This window comes from Schistocerca piceifrons, chromosome 3, assembly GCF_021461385.2.
Source record: "Schistocerca piceifrons isolate TAMUIC-IGC-003096 chromosome 3, iqSchPice1.1, whole genome shotgun sequence".
Lineage (NCBI taxonomy): Eukaryota > Metazoa > Arthropoda > Insecta > Orthoptera > Acrididae > Schistocerca > Schistocerca piceifrons.
In genome coordinates this window covers 501,603,354-501,627,007 of record NC_060140.1, presented here as the reverse complement: position 1 = coordinate 501,627,007, position 23,654 = coordinate 501,603,354, and the positions used below count along the sequence as shown (strand labels likewise).

General features: G+C 40.4%; 1 protein-coding gene across 3 annotated transcripts in view; it reads left to right on the top strand.

Annotated features, from left to right (window-relative positions):
* Positions 1-23,654, top strand: part of LOC124787742 (N-acetylneuraminate 9-O-acetyltransferase) — a 254,809-nt gene that overhangs the window by 156,720 nt on the left and 74,435 nt on the right. For all 3 annotated transcript variants that reach the window (XR_007015998.1, XM_047254605.1, XM_047254606.1), the window contains one exon: positions 13,846-13,994. Coding sequence is in view for 2 of the 3 variants with exons in the window: in XM_047254605.1 (XP_047110561.1) it covers positions 13,846-13,994 (149 nt within the window). In the remaining variant the exon portion in view is untranslated. The remainder of the gene's footprint in view (positions 1-13,845; positions 13,995-23,654) is intronic.

The window sequence follows — 23,654 nt, the reverse complement described above, 5'->3', positions numbered from 1 at the left end:
GACCTTAAATGTATACTCGATGTAAACAAATTTCTCTTATTCAGAAACGCTTTCCTTGCCATTGCCAGTCTACATTTTATATCTTCTCTACTTTGACCATCATCAGTTATTTTGCTCCCCAAATAGCAAAACTCCTTTACTACTTTAAGTGTCTCATTTCGTAATCTCATTCCCTCAGCATCACCCGACTTAATTCGACTATATTCCATTATCCTCGTTTTGCTTTTGTTGGCGTTCATCTTATATCCTCCTTTCAAGACACTGTCCATTCCGTTCAACTGCTCTTCCAAGTCCTTTGCTGTCTCTGACAGAATTTCAATGTCATCGGCGAACCTCAAAGTTTTTATTTCTTCTCCATGGATTTTAATACCTACTCCGAACTTTTCTTTTGTTTCCTTCACTGCTTGCTCAATATACAGATTGAATAACATCGGGGAGAGGCTACAACCCTGTCTCACTCCCTTCCCAACCACTGCTTCCCTTTCATATCCCTCGACTCTTATAACTGCCATCTGGTTTCTGTACAAATTGTAAATAGCCTTTCGCTCTCTGTATTTTACCCCTGTCACCTTTAGAATTTGAAAGAGAGTATTCCAATCAACATTGTCAAAAGCTTTCTCTAAGTCTACAAATGCTAGAAACATAGGTTTGCCTTTCCTTAATCTTTATTCTAAGATAAGGTGTAAGGTCAGTATTGCCTCACGTGTTGCAACATTTCTATGGAATCCAAACTGATCTTCCCCGAGGTCGACTTCTACCAGTTATTCCATTCGTCTGTAAAGAATTCGCATTAGTATTTTGCAGCTGTGACTTATTAAACTGATAGTTTGGTAATTTTCACATCTATCAACACCTGCTTTCTTTGGGATTGGAATTGTTATATTCTTCTTGAAGTCTGAGGGTATTTCACCTGTCTCATACATCTTGCTCACCAGATGGTAGAGTTTTATCATGACTGGCTCTCCCAAGGCTGTCAGTAGTTCTAATGGAATGTTGTCTACTCCTGGGGTCTTGTTTCGACTCAGGTCTTTCAGTGCTCTGTCGAACTCTTCACGCAGTATCATATCTCCCATTTCATCTTCATCTACATCCTCTTCCATTTCCATAATATTGTCCTCAAATACATCGGCCTTGTATAGACCCTCTATATACTCCTTCTGCCTTTCTGCTTTCCCTTCTTTGCTTAGAACTGGGTTTCCTTCTGAGCTCTTGATATTCATACAAGTGGTTCTCTTTTCTCCAAAGGTCTCTTTAATTTTCCTGTAGGCAGTATCTATCTTACCCCTAGTGAGATAAGCATCTACATCCTTACATTTGTCCTCTAGCCATCCCTGCTTAGCAGTTTTGGACTTCCTGTCAATCTCATTTTTGAGATGTTTGTATTCCTTTTTGCCTGCTTCATTTACTGCATTTTTATATTTTCTCTTTTCATCAATTAAATTCAATATTTCTTCTGTTACCCAAGGATTTCTACCAGCCCTCATCTTTTTACCTACTTGATCATCTGCTGCCTTCAGTACTTCATCCCCCAAAGCTACCCATTCTTCTTCTACTGTATTTCTTTCCCCCATTCCTGTCAATTGTTCCCTTATGCTCTTCCTGAAACTCTGTGCAACCTCTGGTTTAGTCAGTTTAGCCAGGTCCCATCTCCTAAATTCCCACCTTTTTGCAGTTTCTTCAGTTTTAATCTACAGGTCATAACCAATAGATTGTGGTCAGAGTCCACATCTGCCCCTGGAAATGTCTTACAATTTAAAACCTGGTTCCTAAATCTCTGTCTTACCATTATATAATCTATCTGATACCTATTAGTATCTCCAGGGTTCTTCCATGTATACAACCTTCTTTCATGATTCTTGAACAAAGTGTTAGCTATGATTAATTATGCTCTGTGCAAAATTCTACCAGACGGCTTCCTCTTTCATTTCTTTTCCCCAATCTGTATTCACCTACTATGTTTCCTTCTCTCCCTTTTCCTACTCTCGAATTCCAGTCACCCATGACTATTAAATTTTCGTCTCCCTTCACTACCTGAATAATTTCTTTTATCTCATGATACATTTCATTAATTTCTTCATCATCTGCAGAGCTATGCTGTTTGTAGTAGCTTATCTGCACTCCTATTTTTTATTCATTATTAAACCTACTCCTGCATTACCCCTATTTAATTTTGTATTTATAACCCTGTATTCACGTGACCAAAAGTCTTGTTCCTCCTGCCACCAAACTTCACTAATTCCCACTATATCTAACTTTAACCTATCCATTTCCCTTTTTAAATTTTCTAATCTACCTGCCCGATTAAGGGATCTGACATTCCACACTCCGATCCATAGAATGCCAGTTTTCTTTCTCCTGATAACGACGTCCTCCTGAGTAGTCCCCACCCGGAGATCCGAATGGGGGACTATTTTACCTCCGGAATAGTTTACCCAAGAGGACGCCATCATCATCTTTTAATCATACAGTAAAGCTGCATGCCCTCGGGAAAAATTACAGCCGTAGTTTCCCCTCACTTTCAGCCGTTCGCAGTACCAGCAGAGCAAGGCCGTTTTAGTTAATGTTACAAGGCCAGATCAGTCAATCATCCAGACTGTTGCCCCTGCAACTACTGAAAAAGCTGCTGCCCCTCTTCAGGAACCACACGTTTGTCTGGCCTTTCAACAGATACCCCTCCGTTGTGGTTGCATCTACGGCACAGCCATCTGTATCGCTGAGGCACGCAAGCCTCCCCACCAACGGCAAGGTCCATGGTCCATGGTTCATGGGGGGATGTGTTAGTGAAGTGGAAACATTAAGGGACACGTACTGCACAAAAGCATACAGGCTGACCTTGTCTGTTGACTGACTTGAGACCACCAACAGTTGAAGAGAGTTGTAATGTGTAACAGACAGACATCTATGCAGACCATCACACAGGAATTCCAAACTGCATCGGAATCCACTGCAAGTACTGTGACAGTTATGCGGGAGGTAAGAAAACTTGGATTTCATGGTCGAGTGGCTGCTCATAAGCCACACATCACGCCAGGAAATGCCAAACGATGCCTCACTTCGTGTAAGGAGAGGGGGGAGCGGAGAAGGGGATGTAGGCGTGAGAGAGTGTTGGGAGATACGTTGTATTGCAGTGCAAAACTTTGCAATGTCAAATGTCAGTCAGTAAGAGAGCACAGAATATGGCAAATGCAGTTCTTTTATAAATCATGATTTGTAAGCAGTGTCTTGGTCCTGAATAAAATTGAAGATCTTACTACCAAGAACTAGTTTTATAGATGTGTGCATATGTTAAGAGTAGTGAAATGAAATCATTGTTCCATTTTGAGCAGCTTATGGATGTAGTTTATTGGAACTGCAACATGTAGTCTTGTTCCAGTCATTATCTCCCTTATGATGGTGACATGGAAACAACCTTACAAAGAAAATACTTATACCATACCAGCCTCACCTAATACTAAGTTAATTTGAGATTTGTATGCACTGTGACTCCTTAGCTTGTTCCACAGCTGAACAGCACCAAAAAATGAAAGGCTCAGTAAAAATGAAATATCTAAACTGGAATGTTTTTGAAAGTGATCCTGGCAGAAAGTGCCACAAAGCTATGACTGCCAGGGTTATAAATAAAGCGGTTTGAGAAAAATGTAAGCAAAAAGAAGCAATGTGAAAAGAACAAAGGAAAAGAAAACTTAACTTCATTGGTTATCCTCTACAGCTGGTGTGCGAATGTTGACTGAGGAGGGAAAAGCTGGTGGTAAAAGGGCAAGAAGTAGATAAAGGTCAGTTTATGCCTGTAAGAATGGAAGGGTAGCTTTACCACCAAACCAAGAAGTTGCAAACTTCCTGGCAGATTAAAACTGTGTGCCCAACCGAGACTCGAACTCGGGACCTTTGCCTTTCGTGGGCGAGTGCTCTACCATCTGAGCTACCGAAGCACGACTCACGCCCAGTCCTCACAGCTTTACTTCTGCCAGTATCTCGTCTCCTACCTTCCAAACTTTACAGAAGCTCTCCTGCGAACCTTGCAGAACTAGCACTCCTGAAAGAAAGGATATTGTGGAGACATGGCTTAGCCACAGCCTGGGGGATGTTTCCAGAATGAGATTTTCACTCTGCAGCGGAGTGTGCGCTGATATGAAACTTCCTGGCAGATTAAAACTGTGTGCCCGACCGAGACTCGAACTCGGGACCTTTGCCTTTCGTGGGCAAGTGCTCTACCATCTGAGCTACTGAAGCACGACTCTCGCCCGGTCCTCACAGCTTTACTTCTGCCAGTATCTCGTCTCCTACCTTCCAAACTTTACAGAAGCTCTCCTGCGTGAGTCGTGCTTCAGTAGCTCAGATGGTAGAGCACTTGCCCGCAAAAGGCAAAGGTCCCGAGTTCGAATCTCGGTCGGGCACACAGTTTTAATCTGTCAGGAAGTTTCATATCAGCGCACACTCCGCTGCAGAGTGAAAATCTCATTCTGGAAACATCCCCCAGGCTGTGGCTAAGCCATGTCTCCACAATATCCTTTCTTTCAGGAGTGCTAGTTCTGCAAGGTTCGCAGGAGAGCTTCTGTAAAGTTTGGAAGGTAGGAGACGAGATACTGGCAGAAGTAAAGCTGTGAGGACTGGGCGTGAGTCGTGCTTCGGTAGCTCAGATGGTAGAGCACTCGCCCACGAAAGGCAAAGGTCCCGAGTTCGAGTCTCGGTTGGGCACACAGTTTTAATCTGCCAGAAAGTTTCATATCAGCGCACACTCCGCTGGAGAGTGAAAATCTCATTCTGGCAAGAAGTTGCAATTTCAGAAGAGCATCTAAGAGGCCATCTTGCTGCCAACCAATCGTAGGACTGAGGAGGAGAAGTTATGAATAGTAGTAGGGATGTAAAAAGTATTTTTCACGATAAGTTTCGTAGTAGTAAGGAACCATATAATGGTTCAGTGTCAGTGCTGCCTGTTGTAGTGCATTGAAATTAATAGAAGAGTAAGCTATGAATATTTGAAAATTTACAGACACATTCAAGAGCACCTATTACAGTATTTAGAGAGAGAAATTGAACAACTAAATTTTAGTCTAAAACACTCCACTGTCCTATAGTTTTGAGACTTTTCTCTGCAGCCTACCAAGTGAAAGGAAGTGTTGCACAACATCTGCTCATGTATGTTCTGTTAATAAGTGTGTGATCTAAAGTAATGGTTTGTAATACATTCATAGTGAAACACACAATACCGTGCAATGTGTTCCTGACATCATAAGTTAAAAACAGACAGGCAGTAAACCAACCCATAGTGGGTATTCTTAAATAGAGTATAAAGTGACCAAGAGAAATGCACCCAGGAATAGGCAACACAGTAAAGAAACAAAGAGAAAAAATGCTTAATTTCATGACTAATGCTATATCTCTGTCATCTGACAGCAAAGCCAATACCCTGTGATTTCCGGTTATCAATGAGAAGAGCTGTCGTATGGGCCTGACCACTGAATCAAGCCAGAGATAAAACCCAGCTTCATGCCATTGCAAGACACTTTGAATCATGCTGTTCTAAAGTCTCCACCACACTTAAACTGTGCTTTCGTGTCCTGGATGTTTATTGGATATCAGTTGGACTATGTTTTGGATTACTGTTCTACAGTCTGACAGATTACCTTGAACTAGTATTATCAGGATGATTCTCTTGGTGTGTTCTGCAATTTTCAATGACCAGGCATGTACTTGAATTGTAAAGTATCAAGTGGTTACAATGTATCTATATTTTCTATGAAATAAAAGGTGTGTTGCACTGTAGCTGGTGTAATACTGCTGATGAGGACTCGAACTTTGTGTGTGTGTAAGAACAACAAAGTTCAGTGACCTTGGGTTTGGCATTCGTGAATCTGTAGCAGGAACAGCTGAAACCTCAAATGAAACATCAAGAACATGAAGAAGAACTACAAAAGCCAATTTTGCAACAACAACAGCAAATGCAGCTTATACTGCGGCAGCTCATCAAGCCAGAACAGCATCCAACAGAAACATTTGAGCAATTTTGCCCAGAAGACGAAGACTGGGACTCATACTACAAAAATCTGCAGCTCCACTTCCGGGTGAGTAGAATAACCAAGATTGCTGAAGAGGGTGCTTTTCTGTCATCTGATAACATGGAAGCTTCAACAGAAATTAAGTCCTCCTGATAAACTCAAGTGTTTAGATTTGTTTGAAATCCATGCTTATGCATTATGAGCAACAAATGTGTAGCAGCTGGACTCACTATTTGTTGTCATGAGCATTCGCATCAATCGTATGCTTTGTGGGCAGCTGATCTCAATGGGCTTGACCGGTAAGTCCTTTGGTTTGGTGTCAAGTAAAGGGTCTCAACCAAAGGCACCATCAATCCTGCGACAGTCGTGACTGATAGTTTCTGGACCTGCATTACGGGATGGAGAATTGTAGGACTTCCATTGATAGATAGGGGTGCACAACACAGAGGAAGCAGTTACTTGGTTAGCAGAGTACATGAAGGTTTTTATGCTAGATGATAGTCTTCTGATGATGGCTTGCCAGTTGATATGCAGAGAGCAAAATCAGATCTTATACAAAGCCTTTCTGACTGTCAAAATTTTAACAGTAATTACCAGACTGTAATAACAAATTTCGTGAATTTACTTCCCTCTAGGAAAGATGCCACAATCAAGTGATACTCTGAACAGTGAGGTGAGTGAAAGCCGAAGTAAAAAGCTCCAGAATATTTAATGAGGCTGAAAGCTATATTGAAAATACAGGTTACACACCATAGGACGTGGTGTGTTCATCGCAGTGGTTAAAAATACCATTTGTCAACGTCAAAATTTAGTCTGACTGTGAATTTATGCGGACATGAATAACCAGCCTTGGTGAACTCAAATTAATCATGGGATGTTTTTACTGGCCACCCAGTTCCATGGTAACAGTTGTAGAAACATGCAAAGAAAGTCTCTGGTCAGTAGCGTGGAAGTGTCTTAAACCTACTTAGTATAGACTTGGACTTCATCGGATTCGTTCCTGGTGGAATGGACAGACAGGTTTGAGTAGTAATTCTCAACACAGTTTTCCAAAAACTGTCTTGAAAATCTAGGTAAATAACCCACACACAATGGAAATATTTAAGATTTTGTAGCTATGAACAGGCCTCAATTTTCAACACTGTCACTACGGAGACAGGGGTAAGTGATCATGTTGTTGTCTTAGTGACAATGATTACTACATCGTCAAGAAGGCTAGGGGAGTTTTAATGCTAGGGGAGATAATAACCAGTTGTTAGCATCATACTTCGGTAAAGCCTGACATAATTTAGTTCCAGTATGATGGATACAGAGGCATCGTGGACAAAGTTTAAACTAATTGGAAATCAAGCTGTGGATAAGTACATGCTGAGTAAGTGGGTTAAGGATGGAAAAACCCACAGAACAAAATTTGGAAAATGCTGAAGAAAAAGATATTGTTGCACTCTCAGCCCAAAAAAGAATATGGAAATGTCGACAAGCAAAAAGTTAGTAAAAATTTGTGTGTCTATAAAAGACAGATACATGAAACATACAGCTACAACTGTCTTGCCTTAGTGAAGGCTTCAACCCAGTCACTCGTGGATCAGCCAGGTAAGGCAGAAGGGAAGCTGAAATTTCACATTGTGAATTCAAAAAGTCATTCACAAAAGAGTAGATACCATTGTTTGGCTGTCACACAGACTCCTGTATGGGCAATATTTCATCATTTGATTGCCCCACTAATTCCTTTGTGGACGACATACCATTGTTTGACTGTCACATAGCCTCTTTTGTGGAAAACGTACCATTGTTTGACTGTCACACAGGTTCCTGTGCAGACAACTTAGAAATAGGCATCCCTGGCATTGAGAAGCAATTGAATGAGTTGAAAACAAATAGTCACCAGGTCAATTCAGTTTTACCCAGAGTACTCTGTGGCATAATTATCCTTGAGACAGAAAAGCTTTTGTCCACAAATTAGCACTGAGAGAACACGTTGTTCTCTTTTTACTCGCTGTCACATGAACCATGGATGGAGGGCAAGAGGCAGGTTCCATATTCCTGATTTCTGGAAAGCATTGGACACAGTGTCCAACTGTAGACTATTAACAAAGATTTGAGCCTATGGAAAAGGTTCCCAAATGTGTGAGTGCTCAAAGACTTCTTAAGGGGATATTGTATGTCCTATGCCGCCAATGTCAAATTATCCAATTTTGAGACCCATTATCTTGGAAACTTTTTAAGACACCAACTTACAATTTTCCATAATTATTGAATGCTCCATTCCAGATACACTGAACTAGAATTATTACTAAAACTGTATTGTGGGGCATGTTAATTTTTTTTTTAACACTCAATTTTTGACAGAATTTTGTAAATAAATGAACATAAAATCAAAACAACTCAGGATATTTTAATTATTCTAGTACCATATGTGTTGAATCTCCCACTTGGCTTACTGTGAAAATTTCATGTCTCTACCATTAGTACTTTAGAAAAAGGGTCATTTATTGCAAAAAATATAGTTCGGAGATATTGAGGTTTAAAACTTTTTTTATTACAATTTCTTATACAAAGTTAAATTTCTGTGTATCTTATGCACTAGAATTGCCCTGGCCTTTAGTCTGTCTCTTCTTCAGTGTCACAACAGCCCAGTGCTTGCCTCCTCCTTTTCTTTCTTGCTTCTTTTGTCATTTTCTGAGCAGCTAACTCTGTTTCATGTACACAAAGATCATCTAGCTCCTGCAGTCCTTTTGCTGTGTTCTGTCCAAATCTTACCCCTAACTTTTCCAGAACCTTAGGTCTTTCATAGTTCCCACCATTAAAAGTTATTACAGCATCAGACACTGCTAACTTTAGAGTCATAAGGGCAACAAATACATTTTTAGGCACATGGCACCACAAAACATTATTCATGTACTCATTCACATTCTGGATCTTCCCATGTAAACACATCTTTAGTAGCTCAGAATTTGCCATATCTCTGTAAACATGTTTGATTGCCTCCATTACTGCCAAAGGAAGAGAAAGTTTGTGAGTAAATTCATGCAGGGTGTCAGAAAATTCAGGTTGCCACTTGTGAGTAAATTCATGCAGGGTGTCAGAAAATTCAGGTTGCCACCAAGTGTTTGGTGGAGGTGGACACAAAGCATGACATGGCTTTTCATCGGTTGATATTCAATGAAAGAAAGTGCTCAACACAGCTATTTTCTTAGTCTCTAAATTGTCACAGTTATCTCTAATGGCCTTCCCATAATATTCCTGTAATTCATCAATTATTTTGTCCATTAGTCTTCCAGCACATTTTATTGTCTTGCCATCAGAGAGCTTTTTGTTACCCAGCTTGGTTTTTAGGTTACGCAGACGTGTTCCTATCCTTTTCTTGATGTGTCCTACATATTAAAGTTTTTGTGTAGGAACATCATATGGCTTGCTGGTTTGTACTGCAATGAAAGCCTTGCTGCTCCGTCACCTAAGTAATTCACATATCTGACACTGCTCTCCTGTGAACACAGGAAAATGTTAACTGCTCCTTTTACCTCCATTCCTCCCATCATAATTTTGTATACATTGCTGCTTATGAAGTAATCTGGTGTTCTGGTTCACTGTACAACCTTGGCAGTACTTACTGAGAACTTCAAAATCCAAAACTTCTCCAATGTCAATACTTATTGCAGATGTAAAACCATTTTTGGAACTAAACCCATACTTTTGTCAGGGATCCATCCACAGCATTGCTAATATCTGTGTCACCCTCATTTTGTTCAACAGCTTCTGATGTAGCAGCAACCATTGAATCTTGAGCCACAGCATTTATAGATTCTCCAATTGCTGTTAGATATTTCATATACCTAGAAGGTGGTTTTGGCAAATTCAACTCGGTGCGCAGAACATTACCAGCTGTTGCACGTTTACCAATGCATCTAAGGCCATAGAACAGTCCCACATTAGTTTCATCCAATTCACTATATGAACACTTTGATGAAGTATGAAATGCTTTTTCGTTTTTGCACTTCTGACATTTAATAATTAATTTAGACACATCATGTTTTCTAATTCCAATATCCTCATAAAGTTTAACTTCACCGCCACAGAGACAGCAAGAGACAGTTTCAGAAAGAACTTGTGCAAGGATTTGCAGATCAATAATGATGTTGTCCATAATATCATTACTTTTACCACTGTCACATGTTTCTAAGGTTACTTCCCTTTTCGATGCACTAGGGGGCGTGCTCACTTCATAAACATTATTGTGGTTTCCTTCACTGCTAGCACACGTGTTTTCAAGTACTTCAGAAGAAAATGTAGGTCTCACATATCTGTTACCTGCAAATTTGCATTTCTTGAAGTTACTTTTATGGGTAGTTATTTTATTTATGTATAAAAAGCAATAGAAGTTAGCTTACTACAAAAATAGCCAATAATCACATTACTTTCAATGAAAATTAGTATCAGAAACAAAGCACTGATTTGTTTATTTGTAATGCCAACTTCTGAGACGTAGCAATAGGCACAAAACAAAGCAATTCACAGCCTTCTAGACTGTGTAGTTTCCAAGGTATGACTGCTCAACTGTGGCAGTATATGTGTAGCCACGAAATTTGACAGTCTCACAACAACATTCAAAATATTATTTGAAAGTCTCACGATTGTCTGGTTTTAATGTATTATATACCAAAATGTTCAGGAAAGTGCAAAATACATTATGGAGTAGAAAACAGAAAATTTCTAATTTCAACAAATTTCACGTACAATGTCCCCTTAAGTTATAGAACTCGACATGTTGTCCTTGACTGCGAGTATCCTTCAGAGATAAAGTTATTGTCAGGAGCGCCCGAAAGAGAGTTTGATCGCACTGCACAATCTGCGAACTGCTGTAGTATATGGGTAAATGTTTTGATTGAGTGATTGTTAGAGGATATAGGATGACTTAGAATTTCAGTTCGGTGTGATGAATGGCAGCTTGCTCTAAATGTAGAAAACACAAGTCAATGAAGATGAGAAGAAAAAGCAATCATTAAATGTTAAAATGTATCGACTAAATATCTATATGTAATGTTGCAAAGTGATATGAAATGGAATGAGCGTATAATGTTGGTAGGAGGAAGAGTGAATGATTAGCTTGGTTTTAGTGGCAGAATTTTAGGAAGATGTAGCTTTTCTATGAGGGAGACCATATAAAGATCAGTAGTGACCCATTCTTGGGTACTGCTCAAGTGTTTGGCATCCCCGCGAAGTTGGTTGAAGAAAGAGATTGAAGCAATTCAGAGATATGCTGTCAGATTTGTTACTGGTAGGTTTGATCAAAACGCAGTTATTATGGATATGCTTTGTGAACTCAAATGGGAATCTCTGGGGGGAAGATGATGTTCTCATGAAACACTATTGAAAAAATTCATAGAACCGTCATTTGCAGCCAAGTGCAGAGCGATTATACAACCGCCAATGTACATTTTGTGCAAGGGCAACAAAGATGAGATGAGAGAAATTAGGGCTCATATGGACAGTGGAGGCATATGGACAGTCATTTTCCTTTCACTCCATTTACAAGCGGAATAGGAAAGGGAATGACTAATAGTAGTACCAGGTATCTTCACCATACACCACATGGTTGCATTTGGAGTATGTAGTTATCTATATGTGTAGATCTAGAAGTGTTGATTATTGTGTAAAAAGCAAAATTGTAAACAGTCGTGTACTGAATCATATAATAAATATGTGTGCACCTGATAAAGAAGTTTGTGCACAGGCACTGAAATTAACAAATCCTACTTTTGAAGAAATATTAACAATAGCAAAAAGTTTTTAAATGTCAATACTGCATAGCCCTATTTTGAGGAAAGCCATTGAAGGGCCCCCAGTAATAATCCATTGGCGCCATGTTGGTATGACATGCCAACCAGCTGCACCCATGCTTCCACCTCCAGACTATCACCTGCGCTCCTGAAGTCGGAGTGATACAACTTCCAACACCTGGCAGTCCCATTACCAGGTTCAGTGCCATGGAGCTTTTTTCCCAAGGAAAGAAACAGTTTTCCACCTGCAACACCATTGACCTTCAGCATGGATGCAGAGATTGGAACACCAGATGCAGCCAACTCTACCATCAGCACTATGTCCCCATTGCAAGTGGAGGACACAGCAACACTAGACATTGAGACCGACAGTTAACCTTTTGCTGTTTTGCCAGCCCATGCCTCTCCCTTACTGGTATGGTGATCACGATACCAATGTGGAAACTTCCAGCCTTACATGCCAATTAAAGAGGGAGGGAATTCGATACCTGTCATTCAATAGCAATGTTGGTACTCTGTGATGTGTACTATAAATGTCTCCTCTGGCAGGCAGCAGGAGGAACCTGGCTGCCTGGTTGATGCAAGACACTTTGAATTATGCTGTGCTAAAGTCCCTATCCCACTTACACCATACTTTCATGACCTGATTGTTTACTGGGTTTCTACAGGACTATGTTTTCGGGCTCTATTCTACTGATTATTGGCAGTTTGCTTGAAAGATGTAATAGCTAACGCAATCAACTGGCATTCAACAGCAACAGCAACAACAACAACAATAGCAGTAACAGTAATAACAAGAAGTAATTGTAGTGTGTGTGTGTGTGTGTGTGTGTGTGTGTGTGTGTGTGTGTGTGTGCATGAAGACAGTTGCACAATGTAAATGTCCACAGGAGGTAATAATATCAACAGACTAGTTATCCTTTCTTTATCCAGTTCAGGAACCAGTTTTTATTCTCAAATATTGATGTTTACCCATTTGTAATAGTTAAATATCACGGTTCAAAGCCTCAATTTATTGAATCATTGTTCAGATGATTAAAAAGTATTTTTCTCTCAGTGGATAAAAGTAAATAAAATACATATTTACACATAAACAGATGAGTGATAGGTTTCTGACTTTTAGTATGCTAAAGTAAAGAAGAAAATTGTGACCTGTTTCAGTAAACAGGAAAGATTTTTTTTCCAATAATTGGTACAAAACAGCAGATCTGGAATTTTTATGCTGTAGAAGCTAGATGAAGGAAAGATTGAGAGAGAGAGAGAGGGGGGGGGGGGAGAGAGAGAGAGAGAGAGAGAGAGAGAGAGAGAGAGAGAGAGAGAGAGAGAGAGAGAGAGAGAGAGAGAGAGAGAGTGGGGGGGGGGGGGGTTGAGCTCTGGTGGGGACGTAAATTCACCACACTCTCCCCAGTGGAACAAATTGGTAATTCACTTTAAGTGATTTATGAAAATCTTAAAAAAAACCGAACCTGAATGACGAGGTTGGAATTTGAACCTGACTCCTCTCAAATGCAAGGTCAGCACAATCTTATTTGGTATGTAGACAGAAAGGAGAGGAGGTTCATACAAGCAGAGAAGTGTTATTTATTATTTTCATTTTCTGTAGCAGTCACATTTGTAATGCTGGACTGACAGTTAAAGTTGTCACTATTTGTCACTGAGTGAGATCACTTTATCAAGAGACTATAGATATCAATTATTTTATGTTGTGACTGATCACTAAACTGTCAAGTTAGTCAGAACTGTTCTCACAAAATGATGATGAAGGTTCAAAAGATTTGTTATTTTACGAAGCATCTTCAGAGTAATTTAACATGCTTAGATTATTTAATGAGTTTATATGTCTGATTCAAATTAACATTGCTCTGCATGTACTGATAATTAATGAAGTATGAAATATATCAAAAGAAAAGAAAAGGAAAGGAACTTGAAAGTAGTTTTTCCACAGTTCATGTGTTAATAAATGTAGTGCTCTCTTCTTTTAGATTTTATGTGCTGTTCAATACCAGTGCAGCTGCTTATAAAATGACTTTTTCTTGTTGATATAACAGTGAATAAGTTTTTTTTCTTTGCAGGACAAATTTTTTTATGAAGGAAAACAAATATTTCTCACAGCTAAGCTTTTGGCTCCCATTTGGTTATGTGTTTACACTGGGTTTGTTTTTCACAGAAGACAGCCAATATACTAAAGTTCTTCATCGGGATCAGACAGATGAATGGAAAGGTATTATTGTTGTTGCTATTATTACTACAACATTGTTGTTGTCATCTTCTTTTTCTCTATTAAGAATATCAAATGATACTTGTTTAAAATCCAATGTTTCTTTAACATTTTATTGTTGTAATTGACAGTGCCTGGAGAGCCAATATTTTGTTATGCGTTGGGGTCTGTACTACAGTCCCAATATGTGATGTTTCATATAATTTAGTAGAAATTACTTTCTCAAGACATTTACCACCATAGTGTAGACTATGGTTTAATTTTGAAATTAAATCCATTCTTCATGATTAGGTCAGTCTCACAACTACATGTTTTACCTGCTCATACTTTTCAGTACTTAGCTAAATGATTTTAAACAGAACTAAAGCCTCACTCGAAGAGTCCTCTTTGATAATGACTTTTTTTTTAGGAGCAATTGCCTACCTCTCTACAGCATAAACTGTTTTTCAGTGTGCTTGGAGTGTAACTCCACACTGAAAGGATTGGAGAAAAATAAGAAACAACTTCATCAGTTACAAAACTTGTCTGATAGGATGAATAGAACAATTAGAACAAGTTTCAAACACAACAACGGAATAAAACATTGATTTTGTAAATACAATTTCTATAATTGCATAAATACTGTGCTAAGAGGAGAGAGATGATAATATCAACTCAGGAAATTTTCATGGTCAAAAAATTTGGAAGTGTGTATTTGCAATAAAAAAAGTTATTAGTTGTGGTTGAATTGCAGCTGCTGATCTGATTCAGGTAGAATTGGATCCAATTTAATGGGCCGATGCACCCCATCCATCTGTTTTTGTACAATACACAATGGATAAAAATGATGAAATAACTTAATACAATCAGGTTATAGCGTTATTATTAGTACTCGTTTGTGTGAGATTTCTTCTTTTAACACTCACGTCTGTCAGAGAAATAATGGGAGACAAATTTCTTGGTATAAAGAAAATTATTTCTTTGTAAAAGTAGTTCTTAAAATATTTTTTGAGGTAGTTGATTGCTTGTTATTGTAAGAATGCAGCTCTTGAAAATAAAAAATCCTTATACAGAATGTCTGAGGAAGAATGGTTAGTATTCAGGGATATGGTAGGAACGAATCATTCGAAGCAAGAAGAGTCAAGTAAACATGGGCACTAAAATGCATACCTTAAGTGCTGTGGGTACTTGCTCAGTATAAGAAATGTGTTTCACAATAGCAAAGATGAATAAGTGGTCATAGCTTTTAAGTTATGCATTTTAGAGCCCATGTTTACTTGACTTTTATTACTTCGTATTATAGTTCCATCATATTCCTGAAAATTGACCTAGGACACTCTGTATAAATCCATGATTGAGTTGTTCTAAAATCCCTAATTTTGGCAGGATTTTATTTCGTAGGCATGTTTATTTAAAAGTGAATAGAAGGTATAATGAATTGTGTAACAAATAGGCTTATTAAAACTAGAAAAAAATGACACTGTTGAAATCTTGTTGTAAGAAACACAGTTTGATGTATGTTTCAAAGCTGAAGAACTGAATTTTTCAAAGGAATGAGAATACAAATTGAGAAATCATTAAATTTACATTTGATATATGATAAGTATTATTTTGTATTACAAGTAAACTCATATTGATTAGGGGATAATGTTCACCACATTGCGACTTTGGATAAACCACGTGTCCCCTGGGTCATGCTAAGTGGCAAGCATGTCATGGAGCTCAGATTTAGCTAGCTGGGTATGGACTTGGGGAACCCTGGTTTTCCAAGCTGAGGTTTGCTCACCAGTCCTCTGTAAACTTTCATGCCATCACCAGTAAGGTCATCTTTTGTTCAGGCATGGAGATCAGTTCTGTATGAGGAGTCTGAATTCCTCAAAATGGGTTCTATATCTTTTCATATTCCATTGAACTATGGAAGCCATTTTAGTGCCAACGTTTTAATTTTCCCATCTGTCTTTGTGCTGGTACGGTGAAGCACTGGTAGAATGAGAGTGAGTGGAGTGTAATAGAAGAGGATGCTGACTTTAATTGAAATATAAATATTTTCTATTATGTAAGAAAAAAATTTCTCATGAACAAATATTGCTAGTGTCAGATACTCATTTCCATGAATCCATTGTCAGTTTGCTGTCTTATTTCACAAGAATTTACCATTAAATCCTATCGGAGGAATTCTGAGAAAATTCATGAGTGATATTTCATCACATTGCCGCTAAAGCACTAAGAACGTCCCTAGAGGTATTTTATTTATATCACAAAATCCAAATCACCATCATTACTGCTGCGAAATTAGTTCTTCCCATCAAAATGTGTGAAATCATTGATACCACTCTCATAAGATCCTGTGGCTCATCCCATTGTTGGAGTAGCTGCTGAAATGAAAAATCAGTTGTTACCACATCTTCATGAGCCCAAAGTTCGCCCTGCAACTTGATGACAGTACTGTTATTGGAAATCTTTCTGTTTTCTTCTTTTTGTGCACTACTGTCATGAAAATGGAAATGCATAAGGACTTCCCATTTTGTAAAGCTCTGAAAGGGAAGACTATATACAGAGGTATTTTCTTTTCTGTGAATTGCTCTTTTGTTGACTACAGTCTGTCATGAGCGAGTTGTGGTGGTGTATGTACCGATGGGCTGGTAGCATTTACTCAAACTAAAAAGGCTTTCATGACAAGTGTGTGCTGTTCATCCTCCTGTACAAGTCACACATTGTGTTATACACTGGGAGGCACTTGCTTCTAAAGTAGTACACTCAGAAGCCAGAAAAGTGCTGAAAGCTGCAGTCAGTGTCATAACTTTGATGAAAGCAGGAGCTTAAACAGTATGCCATTTTCCATTCTTTATGGGTAGATGGCTATTCATGATTCACTTCCATTGGACATGAGAGTACATTGGTTGTCTCATTGTAACATTCATCAACACATTGTGGAGCTAGATGGAAAATCTTAATGATCCCTTGAAGGGTTAAGCAATGATACCGTCTTTCTAAGTGAGAAAGTGCTTGCATTTAAGAGAGAACTTGGACTTTGGAAAACCCAGATGAAGAAGGGTAACAGTGAGGTGTTTTTTTGTCTGAATGATTTCGTGCAGAAAAATGAGTTGGATGTTGGTAAAATTAGTAGATTCGGCATAGTACGTATCTAAAACTTTAATCATCAATTTGAGGGTAAATTTCCAGAACCTTCCTCTTAGTATGCCTGGATCCAAAATCCGTTTGATAGAATCATAACAGACCATGAGTCAACAGAAGAGGAGGAGGAACTAACAGAACTCTCAAGTGATGGAACACTGAAATGAATATAAATCGAAGTCTCCTGAAAATTTTTGGGTGTAGACTCTAAATGAATTTCCCAGTATAGTATATCAAGAAGGGCAGTGGATGCATTATTACCCTTCACTTCAACTTACATCTGTGAATCAACATTTTCCACACTGGCAATAACCAGGATGAAACATTGGTCTTGACTGTAGCTGGAAGGGAATCTGATAATTGGTTTTCCAAAGAGCCAACCAATAATTTATGTACTTTCTTCATAAATTTAAGCATACATGTCACACTAAATGTGCAAATGTCAGAAAAATTTCCAGATTTTGAACCGGGTACAGTATTACATTTGCTTACCGGTATTTCCCTTTTGGATTATCAGTTGAAGTATGGGAATTTAAATATTGACAATTGTATTAGCATTTGTACATTGTAATTTTTCTATTAAAACACTCTAAGTGAGTTGAAAGCAATATAGATGGAAACAGTTAAGCCTTAACTAACTGATTTGTGAGCTAATTTAATAAGAAAATGGGTATTGAAATACAAATATTTTCTCAGCTGTGATTATATATAAAGTAGTTGTAATACATGATTGCAAGTTCTCATGGTGAAATGAATTAATAAAATGTTCTCAGCCTCTAACTGCATGGTTCATTGTTAACTTTCACTACCTTTGAATAACACAAATGTATGACAGATTTGTGAAAACATTTTAACCCCGATGTGCTCAAAGACATCTCTCTTATTATTATTATTATTATTATTATTATTATTATTATATTTTTTATTGTTGTAATGAGCAGTTGCAATAAGTAGACAGAAAAGTAGAAGTGATCCACAAAACTATGGTCCAGTATCCTTAACACATTTGTTGTACTCCCCAGGGGGCTCACCTCTCTTTCATGAGTTCGTGCTTGGCTACCACGGGGCCCCAACCTTTGCAGCACCTTTTCCATTTCTGTATTGCATGTCTATCCTCCTGCTATCCTTTTCCCCGCCCTTGGGAACATTCTGGGGTGTTTTTGGGACTGTGTTCTGCATTTTCAATAGCTGACATAAGAACAGTCTCACCACTGTTTTTCATTTCTTTTTTCCTTTATTAATTTACCTTCTCCTCTCCTTCCTCTGCTTCAGTGTTTGAGAGGCTCTTCTTTTTCTTCTTCCTCTCTGTGCACTCTTGAAGTGTGGCCCACGTGTCTGACACATAATAGATGACTGGGTGATGCATAATTCCCAGCCCCCGGTCAACAGGGAGGGTTCGCACATACCTCTAGTACGGGCCAGGCCGAGGGAGGGGTGACTGCCTGAGCTATTATCTTCCCAAATTGCCGATTGGCCCCTCTGTCAGATGTTTGGGGGTTGTGACCAGAGATGTGAACAATAACCTAAGGCGGGTGAGCCCCCCCTCTGAGGGGGGGTCCCCAATTCGAAGGAGCGTGCCACCAGAGATGCTGGCAGCCATGGGGGATTTTCTCGCAAGGAGCCATTCATCATCTTCGCAGTCCACACCTACCAACTACCAAACATAAATGGAAGGAAGCTCCCGATTAAAAGACCCTTCCAGGTGCACCATGGGTCCTTGTGGTTTCACATACTGAAGATGATCAGTTCTTAGGAAACATACATCAGTTTCCTATTCAGAAAGATGTTGATGCAGTTGCCAGCCCTGTTAAATCGGGCTCTCGTTTACACAATGGTACTTTGACTTTGCTTTTGGAGACTACTTCTGATTCTCAAGCACAACAATTGTTTGCCACTTTGCTTCTCTATGGCTATCCTTTTCATGTCGAGCCCATAGAAATCTGAATTTTTCCCATGGCATTATTTACACCAGGTTCCTCGATGGTCTGACCGAAGCAGAAATCCAAACGTATCTCTTTGATCAGGGCATCGTTGTAATCCACTGAGTGATGAAAAAGGTGGATGAATCCTTAGTTCCCACACACAATATTTCTCACATTTGATAGAGTAGTGCTTCCATCAAAGATCAAAGCTGGCTGTGAAGTTATCATGGTCTGAACATACGTTCTGAACCAGATGTCATCGTTTCAACCACACTCGAATGTCCTGTTGAAACTCGGACAAATGTGCTACGTATGGTAGGGAAGTGCCCAAGGGCAGTTGGCTGCCTCCTTCTCCCCACTTTATCAACTGCAACGGTGATCATGTCACTTCCTTTAAGATTGTCTCGTGTATCTCTATGAAAGGGCTGTCCAGGAGAAATGGGTTAAGGAAAGTGTGTGATACCCAGTCACTTGGCAAGTTATTGGCTAGTACCAAACCCTGCGTTCTACCATCTGGCACTTACAGTACTGTTCTTGCTACATCTCGCTCCATGAAGGACATGGCCATGCAGACATGCGACCTCATATTCAGCGCTGTGGTTGTGAAATCGCTCAGTGTCATGGTAGCATCGCCTTTTCCTTGTCCAGCTGTGCAACTAGCCACCAAACAAACACCTGGGGCAAAGTTACCTGCTGCACAACCAGCAGGCCAAAAAGGACAGAAAGAAAACTCCTGTAACGTCTTCCTACATCCCTCCAGCCAACAAACATATGAGTCTTCCTCTGCCAACCGGAAAGGCTTCAAGAAGTCAAAGTCAAACAGTCTTCATCGCCAACTTGGAAAGCGCCTCTGATGGTGCCGTTACTCAATACCCTCTCTTAGCTAAACTGTGTATCGCCAGTGCACACCACAAACTGTTTTTCTGCCCTGGACTCAGATTGACAGAGAGAGAATGCCGACTCCTCTGTAGATCTCACGGAGCAGGATCCTCCAGCCTCTGCGCCCTGTAGCCATGAGTCTTTGAAGGCTGGCACTCGGCAGGCATCGAGGTGACACCCCTTCATTTTTTCCCTCCTCCTCTTTCCTCATTATCAATCTCCTTCAATGGAACGTTCATGGCCTTCAGTCAAACAAAGAAGGTTTACAACTGCTCTTAGAATGGCAGTGTCCGCGTGTTCTCTGCCTCCAGGAAACAAAATTGCATCCTCACTACTGTTTGAGCTCTTGCATTTCTTGCTGGTCCATTTTGACCATCCCCCTGAGGACGGCATTCCATCTCGTGGGGAAGTCGTGCTGCTCATATGGGATGAAGTTCATAGTCAACCCATCTCCCTGTCTACCCATCTTCAACGTGTTGCAGTTTGCCTTTTCCTTCCTCACTTAACCTTTTCCTTTGTAATGTACACATCCCTCTCTCATTCAATGTCACCAGGGTAGACTTATTGGACAGCTACCTCACCCTTTTCTGCTGCTCGGTGACTTTAATGTGCACTATCCCTTTTGGGGTTCTCGCAGAACATGCCAAAGAGGTGTCCTCTTGGCTGACCTTCTCAATCAACTTAACAATCTCTGCCTTAAGCACAGGAGCATCCACATTCCTTTCAGACTCCATGCACACCTCACCTATTCCCATTTTGACCTATCCTTCTGCATGCCCATCTTGCCCATCATCTCAAGTGGTCAGTTCTCTCTAACACATACTAGAGTACCATTTTCCTTGAGCTATCCATTTTCTGACTCCTACCCCACCAATGTGCACCCCTAAATGGCAGCTTACTAAGGCTGACTGGAGGCTTTACTCTTCCCTGACGACCTTCAGTGAACAACATTTCCCCAGTTGTGATGACGAGGTAAAATATCTTAGAAACATTTTATCCTTACCGATGCAGAACATTTCATTCCTGGGACTTCCTCTGTACTGCTCAGTGTTCTGGTCCCTCGATGGACTGAGGCATGGTGTGAAACAAGTCGCGCACAGAGATGAGCTGTCCTCATTTTTAACAGTCATCCTAAAATGGCAAACTGTATTCATTATAAACAGATGCATGCACAGTGTAGTTGCATTCTTCAGGATAGCAAAAAAGTTAGTTGGATTTCATTTGCTAGTTTGTTTAACAGTTCCACTCCCTCTTCCGTCACGTGGGCCACCCTCCAACAGCTCTCTGGGACCAAGATCCATTCTCCAATTTCCAGCCTGACAGTAGCAGACGACATCATAGTGGGCTCTATAACTATCCCCAACATCTTGGGCCACCATTTTGCGAAGGTTTGGAACTCCTCCCACTATCACCCTCCCTGCTCCATTGGAAACGAAGTGAGGAGGCTCGAGCAACACCCCTCTCTTCTCAGAATCGGGAGTGCTACAATGCTGCCTTTCTATGAGGCAGCTAGACCATGCTCTCACTTCATCCTGATCCTCCACTCAAGGTCCAGATGATGATCACATTCAGATTTTGCAGCAACTTTCTCTTGTGGGCAAGCAGTTTCTCCTTCATACATACAACTGGATCTGGGCAGAGAGTAGGTTTCCCAGATGCTAGCATGAGGTCACTTTCATACCAATGCCTAAGCTCGATAAGGACAAACATCTTCCTTCTAGCTACTGCACCATTTCTCTCTTCAGCTGTGTTTGCAAGGTGATGGACCATACGATTCATGCCCGGCTAGTATGGTGGCTCACGTCTCGCAATTTACTAATCACTGCAAAATGTGTATTTCGAGCATGCCATTCTGCAGTTGACCATCACATCACTTTGTCCACTCATGTCATGAATGGTTTTCTGTGGATATCCAAAACTTGGAGAAAGCCTAAAACACCTGCTAGAGGACTGGTATCCTCCTTACTCTCTACATGTGGGGCTTCTGTAGCCACGTGTCCCATTTCCTTCAGGAATTTTATTTTTAAAAGACAGATTTTTCAAGGTACATGTGGGTTCTGCCTTGTTGGACACCTTTATCTAGGAAAACGGTTTGTCTTAGTGTTCCGTCCTGAGCGTCTTCCTCTTTGTTATCGCCATTGACCCTATTGTAGCCTTTCTCCCACCGGGAACCTCCAGCTCCCGTTTCATTGACAATTTTGCCATCTATTGCAGTTCTCCAAGGACTTGTCTCATTGAGCAGCATCTTCAGCGATGTCTCGATAGTCTTCACTCATGGAGCATCGACAATGGCTTTCGTTTTGCCACTGACAAGCCATTTTATGAATTTCTAGCGGTGCAATTGGATTCTTCCAACATCTTTACATCTTGAGCCTTTTGGAATTCTGTTCATTGAAACTACAAAATTCCTAGGGCTCATTCTCAATGGGAAACTTTCTTGATCCTCCCACATGTCTTACCTGGCAGCCCACTGTATGTGGTTTCTTAGTGTCCTATGTGTCCTCAGTGGTACTTCCGGGACAGCAGATTGCACCACCCTCCTCCATTTGTACCAATCCCTCAGCCATTCGGAACGAGACGATGGGTGTTTTGTTTATGCATCTACACATTGGTCCCTCTTAGGTGTCTCAGTACTATCCACCATCGTGGCATCTGTTCAGCTAGTGGCACCTTTTACACTAGCCCGGTTGAGAGAAGCTGCCGAACAATCACTGTCATAGTGCCGTAATTTTTTTTCCTAAGCAGACGTACATGCCATTTGTCTGCCATGCCAGGACACCCATCTTATGCCTCCTTCTTCGATGACTACTTTGATTACCAGTATGGGACATGTCCTTCTTCTCTGTTACCTCCTGGAGTTTGCTTTCGGCTATTGCTCCAGCAGCTTAACTTCACGCTATCTGCTACTTTCCCAATGGGGTTGAACCCTTCACCACTTTGGCTTCATGTAGTGGTCTGTGTTCACCTTGGCCTTCATTGACTTCCTAAGGACACTACTCCAACCTCACTCTACCATCTTCTGTTTCACGATTTTCACAAGGAACTTTGCAATAGTACCTTTGTGTACACTGATGTCTCTCGGACTGACTGTGGTGTTGGGTATGTCTTCATCATTGGCACCGCCTTTTTCAGTGTCAGCTTCTGGAACACTGCTCAGTATTTACAGTGGAGCTCTTCGCCCTGTATCAGGCCGCACAGTACATCTGTCGACACAGTTTTTTCAATCGCATCATCTGCTCTGACTCCCTTAGTGCCCTTCAAAGCCTCTGTGTGCTGTACACCTTCCATCCCTTAGTGCAACGTGTCCACAGAAGCTGTCACTTGCTCACTCTTGATGGAGCCACTGTGATGTTTATGTGGGTTCCTGTTCACATCGGTCTGACAGGAAACGAGGCCACTGAAGCTGTGCCGAGGCTGCAGTCCTCGTACCTCAGCCCACTAGTTCTTACATTCCCTGTGATGATCTGTGTTTCCATCTGTCAGCAGGTGGTGTGACTTTGGCATCACCACTGGTCCTCCCTTCATGGGGACATGCTCCGGGTTGTTAAGTCTCTCTGACCAGCTTAGATGACCTCCCGCCGTGAGGAGGTCATTTTAGCTAGGTTGTGTATTGGGCAATGTCTTTTTAGCCGTTGCCATTTGTTAAATGGTGCTCCCCCACCATTTTGTGCTCATTGTACTTAACCTTTGACAGTCATCCATTTGCTGATGGAATGCCCTTTTTTTAACCACTTATGTTCTTGTTTCT